This window comes from Catharus ustulatus, chromosome 3 (assembly GCF_009819885.2).
Source record: "Catharus ustulatus isolate bCatUst1 chromosome 3, bCatUst1.pri.v2, whole genome shotgun sequence".
Taxonomy (NCBI): domain Eukaryota; kingdom Metazoa; phylum Chordata; class Aves; order Passeriformes; family Turdidae; genus Catharus; species Catharus ustulatus.
Window position 1 is genome coordinate 89,131,855 of NC_046223.1, and position 23,435 is coordinate 89,155,289.

Genomic DNA, 23,435 nt, shown 5'->3' on the forward strand with positions numbered 1-23,435 from the left:
CCCCTAAAAGTCATTTAGGTACAAATGATGGTTCAAAATCCAAAGTTTTCAAACAATTGCATATTTTGACAGATTATATGTAATATCTTTTGTTTTTCTTCACAATACTGAAGTGAATTGGATTCATTATATGTATATACATTTTGAAAAATGTCTAAATTAATCACAATCTAAAGACAAGAATTTAAAGATCAATTTTGAAAGAATATTTTTTTACTACACTTTAATTTTAGTGGATGGACAGTTTAAAATGAAGCCCATGCATTGTTTATTTGGTTAGTGGCAATTTTTTAAAATTGGTTTTAACTACCAAAAATAAGGCACTTAAAATCTGTACAAGAACTTCAAAGGATTCAAAGAATGCCCTAGCTTGTGTGAGCCTTTCTGTCTATACACATGTAAATAATATCCATTTTGAATATACTAGCAATTTAAATACTATAGTTTCACAAATACACTTGTCACATGATGAAGAAATAATTCCAGGAAACCTCTAAGCAAACTTAATTCATACAGGTATGGTGGAGGTAAACTAAGTGACATCTGAATGTCTCTCTTTAAGCCACACTCAGGAAGTTGTTTGCCTTTTCGGTTCTCTGAGACCCATCCTGAATCAAGACTTCCTACACAACATATTGTGCCCTACAGAGAGAGTACTTCAAAGAAATTGAACACTGTATGCATCTATGTTGAACAGTCACCATCCTGACTATACACTGTAACCACTACAGTCAGAATTATGAACAATATTGCTCAAACTAGTCACTTTGGATAATGGCTTTTTTTCCTATATGCAAAGGGCTATAAAAGAAATCACAAACAACCCACATTAAATGCACTGTAACAAAGCAGAGAGTTGCTGTATGAGCTCACCAGGGCAGAGTGCAATATTGCAAGGTTTGTGCTGTGTTTCAGGTCCGTCACATGATCTTCCCCCATACTGGGGAGGTATACATGACCTTGTCCTAGTTCTTTGGCCTCGACCACATGTGAATGAACACAAACTCCAAGGTGACCATTCCTCCCAAACGCCATGTACTGCAACAAACCATACAGATTTTAACCAGAAACAGACAAACAAGTAACGAAAGGATTTCAAAACAAACAAGATCAATATTTCAAATAGGAGTTATTTTGTCACCTTCAAGGAAATCAGTACAAAGGTAAGCTTTATCATATGAAAACACATACTTTTTAAAACTTAGTTAATTCTACTTTAATTATATTTTCTCTAAAGTATATTTAGAAATATACTTTGAAATAATTTCTGTAATCTTTAAACTAATCTCACTACCACAGTTTCTCTTCTTTGACTGTTTTATGCAAGATGACTTTCCTTTTCAGAAGTTAGTTATGACATCTTTCAGGAGGCTAGTTTTTGTGAAAGTCATGTATATACTTTCTGTATCAAGGCAACTCTAAAATTGAGAAGAAATCAAAATATAGCTCTCTTTTGAAATTATAGGAATAAATTCAGTAATTTATTACTATGTCAGTATCACAAATTGGGGAAGTAATCTTAAATTTTTTTCAATTATTTAAATTCTGGTGGAAATATGGTAGCAGATTATCAGATTATCATATTATGTGCTTGATCATCTTCCTCAAAAATTCCAAGACCACATAAGTAAAAGAGGTATGTACCATTTCCTTACATGAACATATTCATCGATTTAACAGACCGTAAGACATGCTTTACTCTTGGGAAAACATTCAGCAAATACCTTCAGAGTTCTCAATACATTACAAACTTATACCACAGTTTTTATATACAAATATTTTGATAATATAAGGAATCATAGAAGATTAATCTTTCTCTAATTTAAACATTTCCTACTACAGGACAAACTGATATACAACATCCATGTGAGCTTACAGACCATATGCAACTCCTTTAAAGAAAAATTCAGTGAAATTTTCAGAAAGTTCTCTACACATACATTCATAAAACAGTTCTATATAAATTGAATTATACTGCAAAGCAAACTTTACCTATTTTTCTTCTGCTTAAATAAGAGCAGTTGCACAAATTTCAATTAGGCAATGTGAGAGCAAGAATTTAGGGATGAGAATTGCACTAATGTTAAGCATTTAAGAGAAATCCAAAGATCTGGTATCCAGACTGTACATCTCACTCAGTACCACATAATTCTATTTCTGATGCCTTGTCTGTTTGAAGGGTGTCTGGAGGGGCAAACTGTGTATAACATCTGAGTGTAAGAGTGGTAATGATTCCCAACATTACAGAAGAAATAGATTTTCTGTTTTGTCCTCACTTTTTTCATCACTGTTAAAGAACTTCTTATATATAGGTTTCCTTTGCCCTGAAGGCACGTATCACCTGCCCAGTTTCTATGAATACAACCCTTTTCTTTCAGGAATCAGAATAACATTTCCTGAGGTGAAATTCAGTTGCAAGGCTATGGAAGGACATTCAGCTCCCCGGCATATTATCACAAATTCATCAGTAAGATCAAGGGGAATTCAGCAAGTAAGTTCTATTGCCTTTCATTAAAAGTAAGAAAAATTGTCATTTCAGACACTGTGTTGAGATAAAAAGTTTGTTAGTTAACTTCTGAGAAATTGTACCTGACAGAAAATGTCAAAATTTATTCAGGGAAGATTTTAACCCACTGGACAACAGCTCAGTTGATTAAAGGTTTTCATTTGGTCACGTAAAAGTCAAAAAGACCACATCCTACATTCTTATTACCTTACTCTAAATATCACATCCATCTGCATTATATTAAAAAAATAACCCTCAGGAACAGTCCAAATTAATGCTAAAGTGACAGATTTTTGTCTAGTCAGTTTAGAAACCTTGATTAATTGTGACATTTTGGTCAAAACCAGAAAGTCTAGCATGTCTAAAACCAGCAAATGTATTACTATACCTGCACATAACTCTTTTTGTTTCATCTGTTCTCAAAAAGTACTGTACTTCTACAGTTATTTTGATTCAGCTTTATAATCCAAATAATTTTTTTTCTTGTTGGCAAAGTATTAGATTACAAATCCAGATGCATCTCTAAGATTCCCAATTTTTATCATATGAGCAGAATTAAGGAGAAAACAGTTTTTCAGATCAGATTCCAAACGATAACCAGTAATAACAATGACATAATTTCATCTCCTGATACCACAATGGCTGGTTAAAATGTTCAGATGCAGCAAGAATTTTAAAAAGTAGAAAATTTAGCTAAACAAAATCCAAATTCTAAAAAAATATTCAGTAGACAAATAGTAAATTAGAAAGGTCTTGACACTATGGAGACACAGAGTGAGGCTTTTCAGGGCACATATAAGCCTAATAAAGCCTATTGCTTAATTTGGAATTTTGATTCCATGCTGTCAAAATGTTCTAAGCTGGTTATCTTTATTTGAAAATTAAAAAAAAACAAACAAAAATATGTGTTTAATGGCTCTTTAAAGGCACTGTCTTTAACCAGTGTATATTTGGATGTATATTTTTTCTGGCTAGAGTTGATCGCATGCTAGCAGCAACACTGAACAATTCTTATGTGATTTTGGAACTAAACATAAGCCAAAACAAAGCATTCCATTTTGGGTGGACTGAAAGCAGCCTCTATCTGTTCATGGTTTAAATTAGCCTGTGCCAAAAATCATCTTCCATGACAAATTTTATCTCTTTAAGTAAAAATTTCTCAGTACCTTCTTGCTTTTATAGACTTTTATATCTGAAACTAGTAGTCTGATAATAAGGTCAAGGATGGAATAGGTGTAACACTAAAACAACACATTATCAAATTGCCCAGTATTATCCAGATTATCTGTAAAAGAACATTTTAATTTAAAGTTCCTTACTGCTGAGTTTTCTTTCTGGTATTTTATTTACATCTTCTTTCTTTAACACTATTTTCTAAATGCAAAAAAATACCCTATAGCATCTGATGAATTATAGCCAGATGAGCTATGCCAAATTACACCAGATGGAGAGCTGGCCCGCAGAGGAGTTACTGTTTTCTATAACACAGTTTCAGATGCAAGATTCATTATTTGGGACAAAAATATTCAGATTATTGCCAGCTTCTCTGTCAAAAAACACTGCTAGCACAACAAGTTTGGATTACTGCAAAGCATCTTTCCCATCTCTCTGCCACTCTGTGAACCTAATCATGTTGAAGTGAACACCCACAGTGTTCACAACACACAACTGCTGTGAAGTGGAAGGAGGCGTTAGGCCATGCTGGCCTTCATCCTACAAACAGATTTTGTGAGATTTTTACTGGGGTTTAAATGCTTTTGATTTGTTCAGCTTTAAATTGAACAGATATTGCAAAAATATTTTGTCCATTGACACGATGCAGATAGGTCCAGTACTGTCTAATATCTTTGTCAATGACACAGAAATTGGGATTGAGCACACCCTCAGGAAGTCTGCAGACAGCACAAAGCTGAGTGGTGTGGCTGACAAATCTGAGGGACAGGTTGTCATCCAGAGAGGTCTGGACAAGCTGTAGAAGCAGGTCTATGTAAACACTATTAGGTCCAATAAAGTCCTACACATGACTGGGGGGCAACCTGGTTTCAACACAGGATGGGAGATAAATGGATTGAGAGAAGCCCAGCAAAGAAGGACTTCAGGTTGCTTGTGAATGAGATGTTGGACTTGAGCCAGCACTGGGCATTTGCAGCCCAGAAAGCCAAACACATCTTGGGCTGCAGCAAAAGCATCATGGTAAGCGGAGTGAAGGAGGAGATTCTGCCCCTGTACTCCACTCTGGTGTGGAGTGTTGCATCCAGCTCTGGGATCCTTATAGAAAGACATGAGCCTGTTGGGGCTGGTCCAGAGCACTGCAACAGAGATGATCAGAGGGATGGAATATCTTTCCTATGAAGACAGGATAGAAGAGTTTGGGTTGTTCAGCCTGGAAAAGAGGTCTCCATGAAGACCTAAAAGGGGGCCTCTAAGAAAGATGTAGACAAGCTTTTTTCAGGCCCTGTTGAGTAAGATAAGGGAGTGAAAATAGGGAGGTAAGTAAAAGTACCTTAGCAAATAACACCAGCCAAAGTGTGGCATTTGAGAATACAGAAGTTTGAAATGGCTTAATATGTTCCTGCTCCTGCCATGTCTTGCTTTACCCATAAGCCTGAAAATGCTAAGCTACAGCTAAATTTTGTGGCAAAAGATGTTGAAGACAATGGAGAAGGAGAAACAGAAGCTGAGACGATCTGCAGGCATGGAAATCCCATGTTCTTTCCCCTTAAGTTTTAGCTGTGTTAGAAATTATTCACTAAACTAAAATGAATCAGTAGCACTGCAGTAATGCACCTTGAGGTGTCCTCTCTCACAAAAGAACCAGTGACAATAAAAATTACTTGAGCTATGCTTTGTTGTCTATTATGCTGCACTTCTCTAGAATAGTATTAGTTGGAAATAAATACAAATAACCCCAAAATTAGGTAAAAAGTGGTTCCTTCATTATTTTGCTTTTGAACTATTAGTAATGCTATTTTGAAATTTAAAGTTCTATTCCAATACATAAATATATATGAAGCTGGTGAATCCCATTTTCCAAATTTTCCAGGACACTGAGAACACAGACAAATTTGTTCTCTGACATTCCAGTGAGTATTGTGGACAGCATATAAAATGAGTTAAAGTGTATACAAAGAATATCTAAAGGCAGTTGAAAAAAATAGCCTGAAAGCTTTGCATTAGTATTTGCAAGTGCAACAGGTTCCTCGGCAGCCTATAGATAGATGCATGCAATACAGTAGGTCATCCTGCATACTTTTTTATGTTGAAGATGCAACTTTTTGATTAGGAAACATTCCAGCTCTCACAATGCCCTCCCCCCACCCCATAAATTTACTAATCATTTTGTCAAATGTGTGTTTTAAAAACATTCATATACAGGCCATATATTTTTTATGGATGGATCAGGGATAATCCTGAACTATGCAACTTTCTGCATCAGGATAGATAATAGAATGAGGACAGAGGATATTTGGGCTAATAATTAAAGGGATGCTTGAAAAATTAACGGAGCTGTGCCTGGGAAAAGCATATTTCTAAATTGCTAATCTTGAACACTGCTACACAGGAGTGACCCTGTAGTCAGACAGAGAACAACATAAATTAATAAGGTTATTGTAACTGTACAGAACAATATGCAAGATTAACCCCAGAAGACTAATTATTTAGGAAAGGTAACTAAAGATACATTGAGATTATCAGAATCAGCTGTGGTTAGCTGAAAAAGAAAATACCTTGGCAGTGACTAAGAATTGGTAGCCTTTGCTCATGCTGGGTATCTGCAAACAAAAGCTGGATCCCAAAGTGTGAGGATATAAAGAAACATCTCCTTTGTGACATGAGAAATATTGAGCAGTGTTTTGGGATGGGTATTGTTATAAGCTTGTTTGACCATATCATATCTAAGAATTAACTTTCTTTTACTTTGTTTTTGTATGAAAACTTCATATCTCTTTCTGGAGAGAATGAAGATAAAATTCTGAAAGTTAGGTGATATAATCCTCTTTCCTCTTCTTAGTTAATACTAATTAGTAAGAAATCAGGCAGAACTCATTGTGAGAGATGGACTGTGTTTTCATGTTCATTCTTCACACAGCTTCAAATGAATATTTAAATATATCTGATTGTATGCAGTGTTTGTTCATTTCTTTTATAGTTCCCCTCTTTCACTTCCTATTTTTGTGCTTGAGAGTTCTTCTGTGGTATTTCCCACCTCTAAGCTACTTTAACTGTTTTAGAAATACCTGCCATTTTTGTATGGAAACACTTCCATGTGCAAAGTTTTACCACTTCTAAAGTATTAAAATTCAGCTCAATTTAGGCCTTTCTACTCTGAAATATTAGAAAATTTTATGTGAATTGCTTAACTTAAGCACAATATAAAAGCATTAGGTGTTGAAATCAATTCTTGTTACCATTGTGCATTATCTAGAGACAATCTTGTAAGTTGCTTTCCACTACAGAAGCTCCCTAAATACTTATAATGCTGATACACAAACACTGATGGGGTAACATGCACTTCCCATTTCAACACACAGTATGAGTTTAATTCTACTCATATTACTGCTCATTGAGATAAAGTCCAAGACTTCTCTGTGTATGACAATTTAGTTTACTTCAGAAATGTACTGAGCTTCTCCTTTCTCCAGAAGCTGAAGATGGCTCACCACCCTCTTGGGATCAAATGTTACAGAGACCTGTAACATCTGAAGGATGGTATATAGTCCTTTTTCTTTTTTATTTCTTTTCTTTTTTTTGCATTTCAGTCACAGCAGAGGAAAAATGAAGTAGGCATATGCCCTCCCTTTTGCTTCCCATCATAGATTAATCAGATCCACAGGTAGAGTCTAAAGAAAGATGTGCCCTTTCCGCAGCTAACTTGAATATGCCTGTCTCTTCTCCTTAGTGTATAAATACAGCTGAACTCCAACGATGTCCAGATCTCTCAGACAAAAGGAGTAGGAAAACTGTGATGCAAGACACTGATGACCTTTACCATGTGTCAGATGTAAAAGAGTTACTTTTGTCTGATCTTTTTTCCTTTGATAGGTAGCTGTTGCCCTTTCTTGCCAGAACAATGTAAAGGGAAGTCCATGAAGACATAACTGTGCATAGAGATTGTCTGGCCCATTGCCTAGAAGAGAGTATTCTAAATAGCAAAACAAATGCAGTGTCAAATAATATATGATAACCCTCTTAATTAGTCTCTGCTCCTTAATGTATTAATGATCTGGATTTCTTCCCTAGTTTATCTTTGTACTCATGCTACCTTCTCTCTTCTGAGTGAAAATGAGAAAATATAGACTTTTTTGAAAAAAATATGAAACTGTCAGTAAAAAATGTGCTCTTGTTCCATATCTTGACTGTTCTGAAAATAAAAATAATAACCTACATGGAAAAAATTCACAGGTGAATAGAATTACAATTCTCTGCTTTAATTGAAATGCCCCTATATAATCCATGTTATTATCAATAAAAAAAAATATATATAGTTTCAAATTCTTATCATTATACAGTTCAAAAACATCCACAGTTTTATTTATTGGCTGCTAACACTACCTGGACAGAGGGCAGTGTTATTGCAAACCCTTGATTCTCTTAAAGGGCCGCTGCAGTGTGTCCCGTAAGGTGATACACAAGTTCTGGTTCGCACCTGCGACCCTTGACCACAAGTAACAGAACACGTACTCCACTGGGCCCACTCTTCAACACCAGATTCACCTGTATTCAAGACAACAAACAAACATGAATATAGACATAAGTATTAATGACACAATATTTTTTTTATTTTGCTGAAGCTCATTATCATTTGCTCTTATAAATCAAAGGAAAAGGTACCACACCAATATAAATATTTAAAGGTTTATGGAGTAAAGCAGCTGTGAAAATGTGCAATGAATAGAAAACAAAGACACCTACAATGCTGCAATCACATAATGCCTGTCAGAGGGGAGCACTTTGATGTCTTAGCATCATTTACAACTTTATGAGAATGAGAACTACTGCCCTTCAACACTTCAGAAACAACACTATCCTCAGGATTCTGTAAGTATATAGACAACTGTTTTTATATAATAGCAAAGGATTTATCTTTGATATTTGTACTTATCCCTCTAGAATCAAGGTTCAGTAACAGTTTAAGGAAACCTACCAGTAAGGGAATTCCAACAAAAAAAAACCCAGACAAGTTAACCCCTAATGTCTTACATTTTCTTCAGCAGAGTCGTATAGCATTTGAAAGTTCCCTGACAAAGAAAAACATTTTGTTTACCAAATTTCAACCTGAAATGTGGGATGATAATTTGCTGCACAGATCTACTCCTTGCTTTTGACCTACAGGTTTGCTGAATTCTTGGGTATGTCACACTTCATTACTACATGTAATACATACTATGTTCAAAATTGTCAGATGTGATTTATTAATACTGTATATTAGAAAAGAGGATTTTTTTTAAAAAAAGTTGAGAGATAGAATGTAATATTTTTATTTTTTGAAAGCAAGTAATGCATAAAGTTTTCTTGCATGGATGCTCTGGAAAGAATGCTTGAATTTAATTCTCATGAACAACTACACACACAATTCTGGAATTCCTTTCCCAAAGGAATTCCTGTTCAGAAAAATAGATCCCTTGAGTGTTCTCAGAAAGCAAATGCAAAAATAATGTGAATATATGAATATACCTCACTGAATAATTTCACTAAACAATTGTGCATTGATGTTTAGCTTCTTCCATTAAAAATCAGCATGTAATGTTAAATGGCAGCTGAAACCCTTATTGCATGCTTTATTTTAAAGTGTAAGTCCTTTCTGAAACAGACGGGATTTCTGTTTTAAAATCAGTGGCATGATAAAATCTGTAGACTTGAAGAGCTTGCTTGAAATTTCAGTTATCTCAGTATGTTTCTAGTCTTCCAAAAGTTTTGATACTGATCACAATCAAGGGATTGTCTGCAAACCAGGAATATTCTGGTACTATCTTCCAAGAATGCAGTAAATGACATACAATTTCTTCAAACTGTGCTTTGAATCTTTGATTCTCTCCAAGCTGTCTTTCTTTTGGTTGTTTTTTATTTCCCCAGAGGTCACGCATGAAACCTTTGCAAAATGATTGTTTCTTCTAGACTTCTAAGATTCAATTCTGAGGCATTCAACACTTAAAAAAACCCCGAAAAAGTCCTTCTTATTCACTAAAAACACAGAATGTTCTCTAATTAGTACACAAATCCCTCTGTTTTTAATAGAATTATATGCAATGCTAAAAATTTCTATGGAAAAGCACAAATTTATGAGATTTCTAAACAGAAAAATTAACCAGTGACTTTTGTAGACCTTTTCTTTATTGTTAAGTGAAAAAAATGGAAAAAAATCACTGATTATTGTTTTAATAGTTCTTGTGACATGAATTTAGCACTTTGATTATACAGTTAGATGAGTTCAGATTAGATAATATAACACGTTAAATATATTTAATATGTGTATAGACATTAACAATTATAAAATACATACTATAAGCCCTATATGCATGGTAAAAAGACTTGCATTACTGTGGGTTTGCTAATATTTTTATCTTTTCCTACATGTTTGAAGTTTGACTTTGCCTTTGTTAAAACAGTTTAGATAAAAGGTCAAATAGCAGAAAAAGTCTAAACTGTGTTTCTCAAGATGTTCCTCATTATGTAAAATGATTATATAACACTCAGGGTCAATGATCCATTATTCAACACAGACATGTTGACAGTGCCCAGCTAATAAAATACAGAAATTAAAATTTTTTTTTTTTTTAATATCCTAAAGTGATAAAAATGTTACTCTTAACACTAGGAATATGATGGAAAACACCAGCAACATGATTATTAGACTATTGTCAGACTGCTGTGTGACTGCATTGAGTGAATTTTTAAATTAGTATTAATTATTAGAGATGCTGAGAATATACATAATGTTCATTCACAAAAGGCATTATCTCTTAATATACACCATCATATGTAAAGAAGGCTTAAGCATTTCCTGGAGACAGATCCTCCATATTAACATGCTGTACAATGCAAAAAGAGTAAAATGAAAACAAAATAAAGTACACACTTATCTCACCAGCTGCTTTGCTTCCTTTCATACAATGTATTATGATTTCTTGGTAATTTTTAAATTTTCAGAGTCCTTTTTATTGCTTTCGGGATGATTATTACTTATTTAAAAAGATTTTAAAGAAGGGAAATAACTTCACACATATATAGCATTATTAATTTACCATTTTAATTTAAGCACATATATTTTCTAGAATAAGTCTAGATGGAATACATAATCTGTAAATATATCTTCCATTGTTTGCTTTTCTCTTATCCATTTTTTCTTTTCTGAAATGAAAATTTTGAAAGGGCTACTTTTTATTTATCTTCTTGTTTTCTGTTATTTGAAAACTAAAAATTTTTATATTAATCATATTAAACCTACAATCTCAAATTATCTCTTAGCAAGCTATCAAACTCTCATTCTCCCCTGATGCTTGACACGTAAGAGGAAACATAACTTACTGTATGGAAGGCCTCATTGATCTGCGCAAAACTTACCTGCGTTATACTCTCTAAATCCCATAACACCTAAGGGAAGGATCAGTCCAAACATATAAAATGACAAATATAGAACAAGAAATTATTCACACAGTATATTTTAATAAATGCTTTTACTGCCTCATAACACTCTCCAAAACCAGAAAAATGCATATTTCAGTACCACATTTTGAAATTCTTCAATTTTCAGCAAAATTTGGTGGATTAAGTCCACAATATTAAATGTTTTTCATAAATTTTTCCAGGAAATTTCTCTATTCCTAGCTGTCTGCCTTTTGAAAACATACAAACATTTTGTTGCACTTTTGTATTTGTTTTACTATTACACAAAATAAAATATCAAGGCTTAAAGTATAATACCCCATAAACTCAGTAACCAATTACTATTAATATTTCTTAGAGGGTAAATTAATGAGATAGACATGTTAGAAGAAAACCTGATGGATCAGTTTAGGAAGATATCACAATCATTTTATTGCAAGAAAAATGAAGGCATTACAGGTGAAGAAAATATGCAATGATCACTACAAAGGAAAAACAAAATGAAGAGATGAAAATTAGTATGTCCAGAAAGAGCACAAGTATTACTTAAAATGTGTTAACCTGCAGCATGGAAAATATAGATTCTCCAAACTTTGGCATCTAAATTTATATGCTCATACATCTCACATGCTTTCAGAACAGGACCTTGAATACCAATCTTGTATAATTTTGAACGTTCAGCTCCCACTCCACACACACAATGTATTGGAAGGTGATGGTATAAGTGCTGCATTTGTAATGCAGTTCTCTAACACCCATAATAGATGCACTGCAATGCATGAGTAAAAATAATCAAATACAAGATTTGCATAATATTATTAAAGTTTTGGGGATTAATATGGGGAAAAAACCCAGAGAATTCTACTGATTTTTTGAGTAATTGTATGAATTCAAGAAGCAGCACAAAAGCAAAGGTGTTATTCTATGTAGTAAGCAACTAACATTATATGTCTGAGCTAGGTATGTAAGTGATAAGTTCTACTTTCCTAAACAAAAACTGCATGGAGACCTAGAGAATTCCAGGCTCCCTTTTTCCACTGCATTTGCTTACAGTAGTATCTGGGAGTTAGCCATAAAAGCAATCCTATAGATTAATATGAGGGAAATAGACTTTTTCCCATTCTAAATTTGTTACCAAACAGATCTAAACTGATTGGCTATACACGTACTTAGATTGCTTAATACATTGATTTCTGTAAATCTGTTAAGTAAAGCACCCTACCACTAAGGAAGTCAACATGCAGCATAACCAGAAGCAATTACAGACCTTTTACTGACGTGCATAAAAACTGGAAGCATTCTCTACAACTGATGCAGGCATATATTCTAGGTTAGTTACTATGGAATACAGAGAAAGTTGTTTCAAATCCATACAAAAAGTTACGGGGCACAAGATTGTCAACTCAGCAACTTACTGGAACGGATTGTGTAGGGTACCAATATAGAGTTAGCTTTTACCAACAGATACATGGATCATTATTGAAGTCAAAATGGGCAGTAGTTTTGGTTTATGAGAGCTTAATTCAACTCACCACTAACATTTTATCATTGACCTCAAAGACAGCTGTGGTAACTGTTGGTAAACAGGCTAATCAGCCTATTTTTAAATTTATTTATTTTTTAAAAAATTACTTCAGTTCCAGGTTTCCAATATCATCTTGGTATCTTTAGATAAAGATGAAGTTGCTCAAACAAAATTAGAAAACATGTTTTAGATGAAAAACTGTTAGATAATTTGCACATTCAATTAAAAACTACTTACGGCCAATTTCATTTAGCAATTACGAATCTGGAAACTATGGAACAGAGCATCGTGCTGGGCCAAAGATAGTAAATGTTGAACACATGCACATTAAAGTCACCCCAGTAATTAATTAATTTGATAAATGCCTAAATCTGGGATTAGATAGTCTATTTATAAAGAAATTCTGAAGCATGTTTTTTAACATCTTTGAAAAAAAGTTATCGTCACAGTGAGCTGTCCTGTGTTTTGTACATGTGAGACTGCTTTTACTACTAAAGAAATTCATGCTTACACAAAATTATTCAGTATTCACATTCACAGTGCATGTTTTTCCATGATCTACCTAATTCTTAGCTACTTTATTTATGGACTTTAACTGGTGAAAAAAAAATAAATGATTCAAAAAAAGTATCAGCTTAGAAAACTGACAAATATGCAGCAAAAGATTATGGAAACATGCAGTGGTCTTGCTAAAATTAACAACAGTAAATAGAAAAAATGTAACTGATGTATTACCAGTTTGTGCCATAAATTTAGCAGCATCAGCTTGTTCCTGAGGGACCCTTTTCTCATGAACAGATCGAGGTCGCTGACTTTTAATTGTATGATCTCCCATCATTCCAAATTCTAAAGACAGAATAAAGGTTTATGAAAGCTTATGTGTAGACATTTCTCAAAAGACACATACTGTCTCATGCAATATGTTCCTAAACATACCTGGAAGTTGCTGGCAAGAGTCAGGCAAGTGATCATGGCAGTTAACATCAACTTAACTTTGCTACACTCAGCCTTCAATAAATACTTAAATTTATGTCTGCAGATTTTCCAATATGATTTTATGAACCAACATTCAATAGTGACACATACTGTAAATCAGCTGCATGACATCGGACAAAAACAGTTATTCAATTGCAGACATTCTATTTCTTTATTTTAAATCAGTGCAAACCACACCAGGAAATTACTGTGACAGTGTTAGACATTGCTGTTCTGTGGCAGAGCCTGCTGCTCCTCCAGAGGACTTCTATTTCTGCACTCATCTTTCAAGCTACAACAGAGATAACAAGTCATCTTTGGGAATGGTGACAATGGGAAATTGCAATAATTTAGCAAATGAACTGTTTAATTTTTAGGCTGAATACAGCAGAACAAGTGCTTGTGATCTGTTTCCTTCCTAAAACCTCTCAGTTAAAAGAACTACAGATTGCATCTTACTCTCCACATTGCTTTTAATAGGGAAAACCTATGAAAATCAGTGACATCAAGGCCCAGAGTGTGGGAAACAAGCATGCTTTAATTGTTTATCCTGTTATCGCTGTGTTCATTTTCCCTCTCTTGTCCTGTGCAAACCTCCTAGACTTCTATCTTAGCTCCACTTTTCATTTTTGTAATGAAATGCAAAATGTCTTTTGCACTTAGAGGGGGACTGCTGTGTCTTCAGCACAGTTCCCTATGAGATCCTCCCAGGCACACACAGCTGTCTGCAGCTCAGTGCTAAATATTCTGTAAAAAATACAAACTGGGACTCTAATTCAGGAGTGGGTGCTGGGAAATGTGGGTTAACTTTGAAACTACTTCAATTACAATCACATAAAGTTTCTGATGAGGCAGAAGGTGTCTGAAACACAAGGAACAAAAGCATTAAAAAATATCTTTCTGCTGGAAGGTTACCTTGCAAATTCAAAATTCTCCCCAATTTGTAAAGGCATGAAGATAATAAAACTTACCTTTCTGCCTCAAAAACCACAAAACATTATATGAGATGTAAATATCACTAATAAATAATATTTGCAAACACATTGTCTTGATAAATCATTAAAAACATTAAAATTTCTATTTAAAGAAACAATAAAAGGTATACTTATTTTAAGGGGTCAATCAGAAGAAAGATGTTTTTTCCTTTCAAGTAAACTATTAATGTATTTATTTCGCCAAATTAGCGTTTCTGTTTGTAAATATTAATTAGTGGCACCATTTAAAATATATATTTAATTATTCATTTGAGAACAGCAATGCAGTTCCCTTTCTAAAGAGAATATTTGAAAATATAATTAATAAAATATATCTTGAAGATTAAACATTCAACATTTTAATACATCCCAGAAATAAATATAAAATATAATTAAATTATATACATATATACACATGAAAATATAAAATATATATGTATGTGTATATATACATTAGTGTGTTAAAAATTTTATGAATAAATTTTTACAAAATACACCTCTTCTACAGCTCCTCTGATTTAATAGTTTTTTTATTCTGTGGAAAATCTCTTACTACAATCAATATTCTAATGCAAATTATTATTAGAATATTTTTACCATTTTTACAAGGTGCAGTACAGATGACACATTTAAACTGTAATTAATAACATGGTAATGGCAGGAGACTGTACACAGCTTTTCTCCCGAAGAGGCTGTCACAGCAAGGCATGTGTACTCTGAGTTTGCTGCCTGCATGATCTCTGCTTGTCAGGCAATTTAGAGGGCATGACACCATTCTTGCAGAAGACTTAGTTCTACTTTTTAAGTTACAGAGTGCTAATGGGAGACTTTTGCTAGAGGAAGGCTTTCCAGAGGCATACAGGGAGGTGGTGAATGTTCTGGTCCCAGTCCTGCAGCAACTTGTGCTGGGTGCGGGCACATGCAGTGTCCTGCAGGACAGAGACTGCTGGTGAAGAGGCAGAGGGATGTCTGGGAGATCAGTTCTCTGCATAATAATAATCATAATAATACCTGATGTAGCTCCAGTCACAACGATGGAGTTACAAATACCACTGAGCATGATTATAATGCCTCATTTTTTTTCATTTTTCCACTTAAGCCACAACACATTTTCAATTCACTTCAACTATTGCTGATGGTCTTTGAGATGCACTTTTCAGCTAATCTCCCTTTGATATATTAAGCATTTATACAGTAAGTATATATTAAAGATAATTTTTTCATTACCCAGATAAAAATATTTTTTATAAGTTTTGTCAAAAAAATGGATCCAGACTTATGCAATGCTCTTATTTTCATATTCAGCTGAAGTACTTAACCAAATGCCACAAAAGAACAAAAGTGGTACCAGGAAATGCAATGTACTGGCATGGGTGAGACCTCATTAAAATTCAGGCCCCATGAGAAAAAAAAAAAAGGGGGTAAGAACATTTTTCTAATGGGATCCAAAATGTTCACTTTCTGTGAATAAGTACAAAAAATAGTCTCAAAAGTGTTTAATCTAAGAAGCTTAAGAAAAACGCATTTTTATGAAGCATTTCTAATATAATATCTTATTTAAGTTTACAATAAATACTAAATAGAATGAAACTTTCCTTTATTTTCACATCCTAGGTAATAAACATAGAAGGTGAACCCATTATACAGATTATTTCCCTTAATACTTCACAGAGAAGCAGTATCTAAATGCTTTCTGGGCTGGGAAAGCATTTTAAGTCAGCCTAGAGTGTGACTAAATGGCACAGTAATTTCAAGGATCTGTTTGTGTGGGAAAAGTGGTAAGAACCATCGTAATGTAGGCAGTATCTGGCACAGAGGTGTCATGCAAGGTCAAGTCAGCATGATTCAAGACCTGATATTTCGATATAATATTGGATATCTGAATTGACATTCTGAGTAAATTAATTCTTATCATTCTCACTCTTCTTACCTAGTTCTTGCTGCTGAAAATAAGTTTTCTAACCCAGAAGAAGGTATTTTTGTAGACATTAGTTTCTGAAGAGAATTTTTTTGGTGATGTCTGTCCTAAATTTTATTTGGGTGAAACAGGACAGTTTGTCTCTGCTTTTACCTCAAACATTGAGAGTAATCATATTGTTTCAATAAATAAAGGGGGAAAGCAAATCCTTTCAGCAACAAATAGGTGCGCGGTCTAATTCAGAAATTCACAGAGTGACTCTAAGTTAGGCCTGGAAATATGCAAGGATTTTAAGCCTTTTTTATTACATTTTTAATGCCATCATCTACACAGCATGAAGATAAAATCTACAAATACCTCAAAATGCAAATAAAAATAGCATTATGGGGACCTTGAACCATTTTAACCAGACCAAGACTTGTAACAAATCACAACACATTTCAGATATTTGCAGTAGAAAACCTGAGCTTTGATTGTCTGATAAAAGAATTTATTCTGCTATCAGTGGTCCTTTGGTGGCCATGAAAGTACAAGGGATCCCTGCAATAGGATGCCTATTTTATCACTGCTCAGCTGCTCATAATAGATCAATACTTCAAATTATTTTAGCAATGCATATATTTTAATATGGATGTGATGTATCATTTGGTTAAGCATTGGAACTGACTGCCCAGGGAGGTGGTAAAGTCACCATCTCTGGATGGTTCAAAAATGACTGCATGTGGCACCTAGTGCTGTGGTTTAGTTGGCATAGTGGTGTTTGGTCAAAGGTTGATGATCTTGGAGGGCTTTTTCAACCTAAATGTTTATCTGATTCCATTATTTCATTTTACATATAAGCTGAGACATGTAATATAGTTCCATGCCTTCTAGGACAGTAAAAAAAAAAAAAAAATTACAATTCCAAAGCTTACAGTTTGATTTTATTTACAGCTCTTAACATTAGTCCCATTAGTTTCACCTTTATTGTTATGCTATGTTATGTTATGTTATGCTATGTGAATTTTTATTCCTATTAAGTAACCTTTTTAGTTTTTAAAGGAGAAGCTAAAATCTTGCGGCCAGTGTAGGTGTACGTTTTTAGGAGAGAAGAGAGGTGCCATGTGCTCTCTGTAGGAATAAAGAAGAAAAAAGTCTGTTAACAGTGCAAAAATGCAAACTAGGACAACTGAGAAATACAAAAGAAAAATACTGGCTTTGCCATGCTCTACTCACCAATGCTAGTCTTTGCTTTTTGACAAGTGTATATTCTTTAAAATTAAGGTAAATATCAAACAAATTTTATGCCTAGGCAGTTTTATCATATTTGTAACATATATATTTGTTACATATATATCCTAGTCATCAGATGACATTATAAACCATGTTGCTTTGGCTTTTATGGCTATATTTTATCTCGTGTCACGGGAACTTCACAGTGCAGATGTATCATGATGTATCATCTACTATGAATTGTGCTATTTATGGTGCAGGACACACTGGCATTAATATAAAAAGCCTTTTTCATCATAGAAGTTGGTGATGACATCATTAATGAGCTGAAAAAAAAAAAGTGATTCTGAGACCTCTAGGGTTACCCCCTTAGGACATGTATAATGTCAGGAAACTTCTGAGAGCTGCTGAGCGTTGTCAGCTTGTACAGAACTGCCTGGAAAGTAAGAGCAGTTTCCTGAAAGCTTTTCAGAACCTTAAAAGCACAAAGAGGCAGTTGACTCCCCAAAGTGACTGTCATCTTCTTTCACCCACAGCGCTCCAGCAGTGTGATTCATACCATCCTACCCACTCCTGAACTGTAACTAGCCAAATGAGTGTTTTCATTTACTCTTGACTACGAAATGAACTGAATAGGTCTTGCAGCCAGAAAGTGCAATAATGCAAGCTGTCTCACATGCAGCAGCACGGCATCCTCTCTGTGCTAACATACAAATGTTTCCCAGAAATTATGCAAAATGCTAATGTAAGTCCCAGGTGAAGGGGGAGGAGAAGAAGGGGAAATGAAGAAAGAAGACTACAGAATTTATAAAGAATCAGTTTCCTTGAATCAAATTTTGTCTGTTTGTTTAAGTCAAATTTAGTTGCTGAAATTAACTAATTTCAGTAGATCTGAAAAATTTCTGACATTCAGGACCTTGAAAAAGTTTCCTGCATATTTGTTTTTAGCCCATTCTAGAGGTTCTCCCACAAAGATACACAGCAGTAGCAGTATTTGGGGTTTCTCATCACATTGGCAACTGGTCACTACAATTTCTTCTGGTCACTAGATGGCAGAATGTGTGTTGACTTAGAAGCACAATTTCACAATTTTGCATTGACTTGAGAAGCTGTGACTTTCTGTTTCATTTTAACTATAACATTTTCTCTCATATATATACATTAAAAATGTCACAACATTCAAACCACTGAGAGTTTTTTGTTTCCTTCTTTATTTTTAGTTCTGTTTTTTTGTAGGACTGAAGATTAATAAAACCCCATCAAACCAAAAAAAAAAAAAAAAAAAAAAAAAAAGCACGAGTTGCAGGGGTTTTTTTTTGTTTGTTTTTTTTTTTTTATTTTTCCCCCTTACAGTTAGCCCTATGACAGAAGAAAATCTGAGGAGCATTCTTTTCCCTATCTCCAGCAGTTTCACTGGGTACCAAGGCCCCACAAGGAAGCACTTGTTCTCTAATGCTGCATTGGCAGGACACAGAGCTTCAGGGCATTAGTGAATACCATCACTCTGCAGTACAGATTTAAGCTATAGCTTTCTATGGGAACCCCTTAAAATGATATTTCCTCATGAGGCAGGCAAGTTGCCAAAAGGGTAACGTTAACTATTAGCTGAATTAGATTTCCATGGGAACCTCTTCTTAGTGAATGTGGAAAATGTTCTTAAAACAGCCTTTGCTTACTTCCTATGTAGATCCTGGTCCCACAGAAAGTCCCCTTTTGGCTCTCCAAAACAGAATAGAAGAGCTTTGATCAGTTTCAAACTGAATGGCATAATTTCTTTCACTAGAATGAATTAAGATCTGAACTGAGCTGTATTCATGAACACAGTGAGAAAAATACGCTATTACTCATGCAAACATGGGAAGGATTTTATGACAATGATTTAGATAGAAAGGCAAAAGCATTTGAACTAACAGTATATTTTTAAAATTGTACTAAATTATTACATTTTCTCAAGTAAAATACAGGTAAACATTTTTAGGATATTATATGCATTATTTCCTTTCTCTTGCACACAGAGATATCCTAATACATATATGTATGCATTCTTTCATCTCTCAAAAAATTAGGGAAATTAATTATGTATTCTAAACAGTCAACATATTGTACAAAGGTAATTAGTTTATATTCATCTCTAGGGAGACCCATTTACTCCTAGGACATAACTTTGGATTTGCTGGTATTTTCAATGACATAAGAAATGAAATAAGAAATGAAATATTGCTGAATTAAAATACAAATGATAGCACAAATCCCAAGGAGCTAGACTTTCTCATGGCAATGCAATCTGCTGTCTCTCTGTGCATCTCTGCAGTGACTCTCTTGGCCAGCCATTATCTTTATTGGGATCTAAACCTGTTTATTTATGGTTACAGATTTGATCAGTAAAGAATATCATAAAGATATAATATTTCTTTAGTTTCAATGTGCAGAGAATGTTGAAACCATGCAAACTCTATTACTTGCCTTCCTGGTCCCAATTGCTAATCACATACACCTAGGCAGGAGAAACTGAGCATAAAAATCTAGTGAAGAGACTCATACCTGTTCAAAATTAATGGAAAATCTCACCATAGCAGGTATTGTATTTTCACATGTGCTTTGAAGAATTATAACTAAGCAAAGAGGAAAAGGAGGGGTGTATGGAAGCCCAAACTGCAGCTTTACCCTTTTTTATATCTACCAAATCCGACATTTGTAATAATCACGGGGCAGAAGATGCTCTGTAGTTCACATTTTTCCCATTCAAATATTTCCCTAGTAATCCATCCCAAAATAAAATTACCAATACTGATAAAAAGCACTTTACATTTTCAAGTTTAACATTTAAATCCTGTAAATTCAGTGTTACCCTGTTCTCTCATATTCCATATCATTCTCTCGAAAGATTCATGGATGTAATAATACATTAAAGAATGAAAGTACAGTGGCTTACCTTTATATATTTTTGCTTTTTAAAATGAAAGACTTTTAATGAATTCTCTTGTAGTACTCTTATCATTTTAATGTTTCTACTATAATAACTTATTCATGTGTAGCCTTTAAAAATTTAAATCATGGTATAATAATAATAATAATTCTTTAGTATCTTCATTTCTTCTTTATATTTCATACTATTTTACGTACTTCTGCATTAAGTATTTTGCATTTGTCATATATTTACTACTGGAATTGCTGATATGGTAAGCCAGTGCAGGATTTATTTCAGAATGGCATCATTTTTATATAAACACTCTCTTTCCTGCAGCAAGTTATGTAGTTATTGCACACAGGCTAGTATGTGCCTCTTTATTGTTCTGTGCAATTAAAAGTCAAGAGATGATGACTGATAATAAACTGTAATTTCCTAAGCTATTCTTGAATTCAATAATTCTTATTTTCTGTTCTAGAAAGACTGAAAAATAAGTAAACCGTAGAAAGCAGGACTCACAAGGACATCCAGACTATTTCCTAGTCCTGCAACTATTTACCACAGACATTTCTGCAGATGATTGCCTAATCTTTTCTAAATTATAGAAGCACTCATTAAAATATGAGATGAATTATCTATGAATTATTGACAGGGAAGTTTACACTCAGTGAAAGATTCTAAAGCTGTATGAAGAGAAGGAACAAGAATCAGTATTTTAAATAACAGGTACTGCAAACTGTAATCACTAAGAACGGTTAAACTGAGTGTAGATTTTTTTTTAGAATGGTAAAGCTCTTAGGTGAAACTAAGTGATATTGCATGCCTTTTTAAGAGCATTTTCTTGTCCTTTTTAAAGTCTCCTAAATTCTTTTTATGAGAAAATAATAAAAAATGGAAGAAGTGTGTTAGATGTGAATTTTGCACATTACATATTTATTGTTTGTGATACCACAAAGCTGGATGTTTTGTATACAGACACCACGGATAGCTGCTAAATTTTATGTAGCAAAGAGAAGAATAAAAGTAAAGGACAAGAGGTTTGGCTGCTGTAAAATGGCCTGCCACCCAGGCAGACTAAAGTTTGTAAGCTGAGAAGGCGCACTAGAAGCTCTTTACCAAAACCAGTGACCTACTCTGACTGAAAAGGGTTATATAACTAGTTCACAATGGTGTCTGCCCCTGCTAACTGTCATTTGCAGGTTAATGATCACACACATGCAATTTCAAACATGTTCATTGTGGGAGATCCATGGAACCTCTTAAAAGGTATCTTATGGTGCCATAAGTCCTCTTTGAACTCCTATGGGACATCTGTGGTCTCAAATGAGAGTCATAAATAACTCCTCTCTAGTCTAAAATAACCTTAATGGGAAAAGACACCACAGATGAGAGGAAACCCAGTGGTTCAAATTTAAACCTCAGATAAAATTTTCACAATCACAGAATCACAGAATTGTTAAGATCGGAAAAGGCATCTAAGAGCACCAAATCCAGCCATCATCCCAGCACCTTTATGATGTTCACCTCTAAACCACGTCCTTGAGTGCCCATATCCACACGTTTTTTAACACTTCCAAGGATGGTGACTCCATCACTTCCCTAGACAGCCTGTTCTAAAGCTAAATAACTAAAACTGAATCCTAAAAAAAATGTAAATCCTTCCTTCAGAAATGCATTCATGGGATTTTAAGCAGGAAAGCACACAAGAGAGATAACCAAAAACTATCAATGAAGATCTCTTGGACCTAGATCTTTCAGGATATTTTTGAAATATATTAGATGCTTTCACTGGCTTTAGTAAAATCACTTTTCTATGTCTCTGAAATTCTGATTTCAGAGTCAGACCCAGCAATTCATTTAATGTTTTTAAGGAGTCAAATATCTCGCTGAGGCTAGAGCCCAGTGTTCTCCTTCAATCTTACTGCATAATCCACACTTGGAAAAAGTATCTCAGTGCACCTGCTGACTTGTCCTTCCTAGCTCTATGGGCCACTGTCAGAGAGTATCATGGATTATTTTACAGGTGTCACCCATGCAATGCTTCTATAAAAGCAAGCTAACAGTTCAGCTGCAGATTGGAGCTAAACAAAGCACATTTTGTCAAACATCTTTTACAGAAGTTCATCCTGAAGCCTGCATTAAAGAACAACTGAAGTGCAGAATTTCTCACCTACTTAAGACCAGAACAAATACTGACTGCCAAAACATTAAGAAAAAAAAAAAAAAAAGCAGAAAATGGGCAAATGTATTCCACGGGCCTAATCCATCTGATCATGGTGTGCTACTCTTAACACAGGAACAGCACTTTACTGGACTGAGCAGATGAATCCATTAGAATTATTGAGATTATGATAACGATGCTTTGCAGGTCCACCAAGCACATATATTACTCTGAGACCTATCAACATAATGCTGGTTTTTGCAACGTACATAGTTTTTTAATAAACTTTTTAAAATTCTGTTTTTCAGCCTAGTCAGAGATTTCTATTCTGTCAAAGCAAAGTGCCTTCTGGGCCACTTCACTGATTAAATTAGAAAGCAATAGAAAACACAATCTAGTTGACACAACATTGATATTCATAGGAAATGATACAAAGCACAGTCATGGGGATGACACTACTGAAGTGGTATATCCTCAGAGGTGGAAAGGCATGCTTGTTTTTCATCAATAATCATCAAACTAATTGATTTTAGTATTCTTATTCTTCCTACATTCTGGTGTGATACTACAAACTTGAATCACTTAAAATTCTCATGCATGTCCTAAAAATATTACTGCAACAATCTATACCTTTTGACCTCCACAATGATTT

At 34.2% G+C, this 23,435-nt stretch overlaps 1 protein-coding gene across 10 annotated transcripts in view; it reads right to left on the minus strand.

Moving 5' to 3' along the window:
- ADGRB3 (adhesion G protein-coupled receptor B3) overlaps positions 1-23,435 on the minus strand; it is a 513,515-nt gene that overhangs the window by 321,331 nt on the left and 168,749 nt on the right. For 9 of the 10 annotated variants that reach the window (XR_004417317.2, XR_004417316.2, XM_033054203.2 and 6 more), the window contains exons 3-5: positions 13,371-13,481; positions 8,060-8,221; positions 874-1,038 (exon numbers count right to left, since the gene is read on the minus strand). Coding sequence is in view for 8 of the 10 variants with exons in the window: in XM_033054203.2 (XP_032910094.1) it covers positions 874-1,038; positions 8,060-8,221; positions 13,371-13,481 (438 nt within the window). In the remaining 2 variants the exon portion in view is untranslated. The remainder of the gene's footprint in view (positions 1-873; positions 1,039-8,059; positions 8,222-13,370; positions 13,482-23,435) is intronic. The other variant, XM_033054199.2, reaches the window with a different exon arrangement.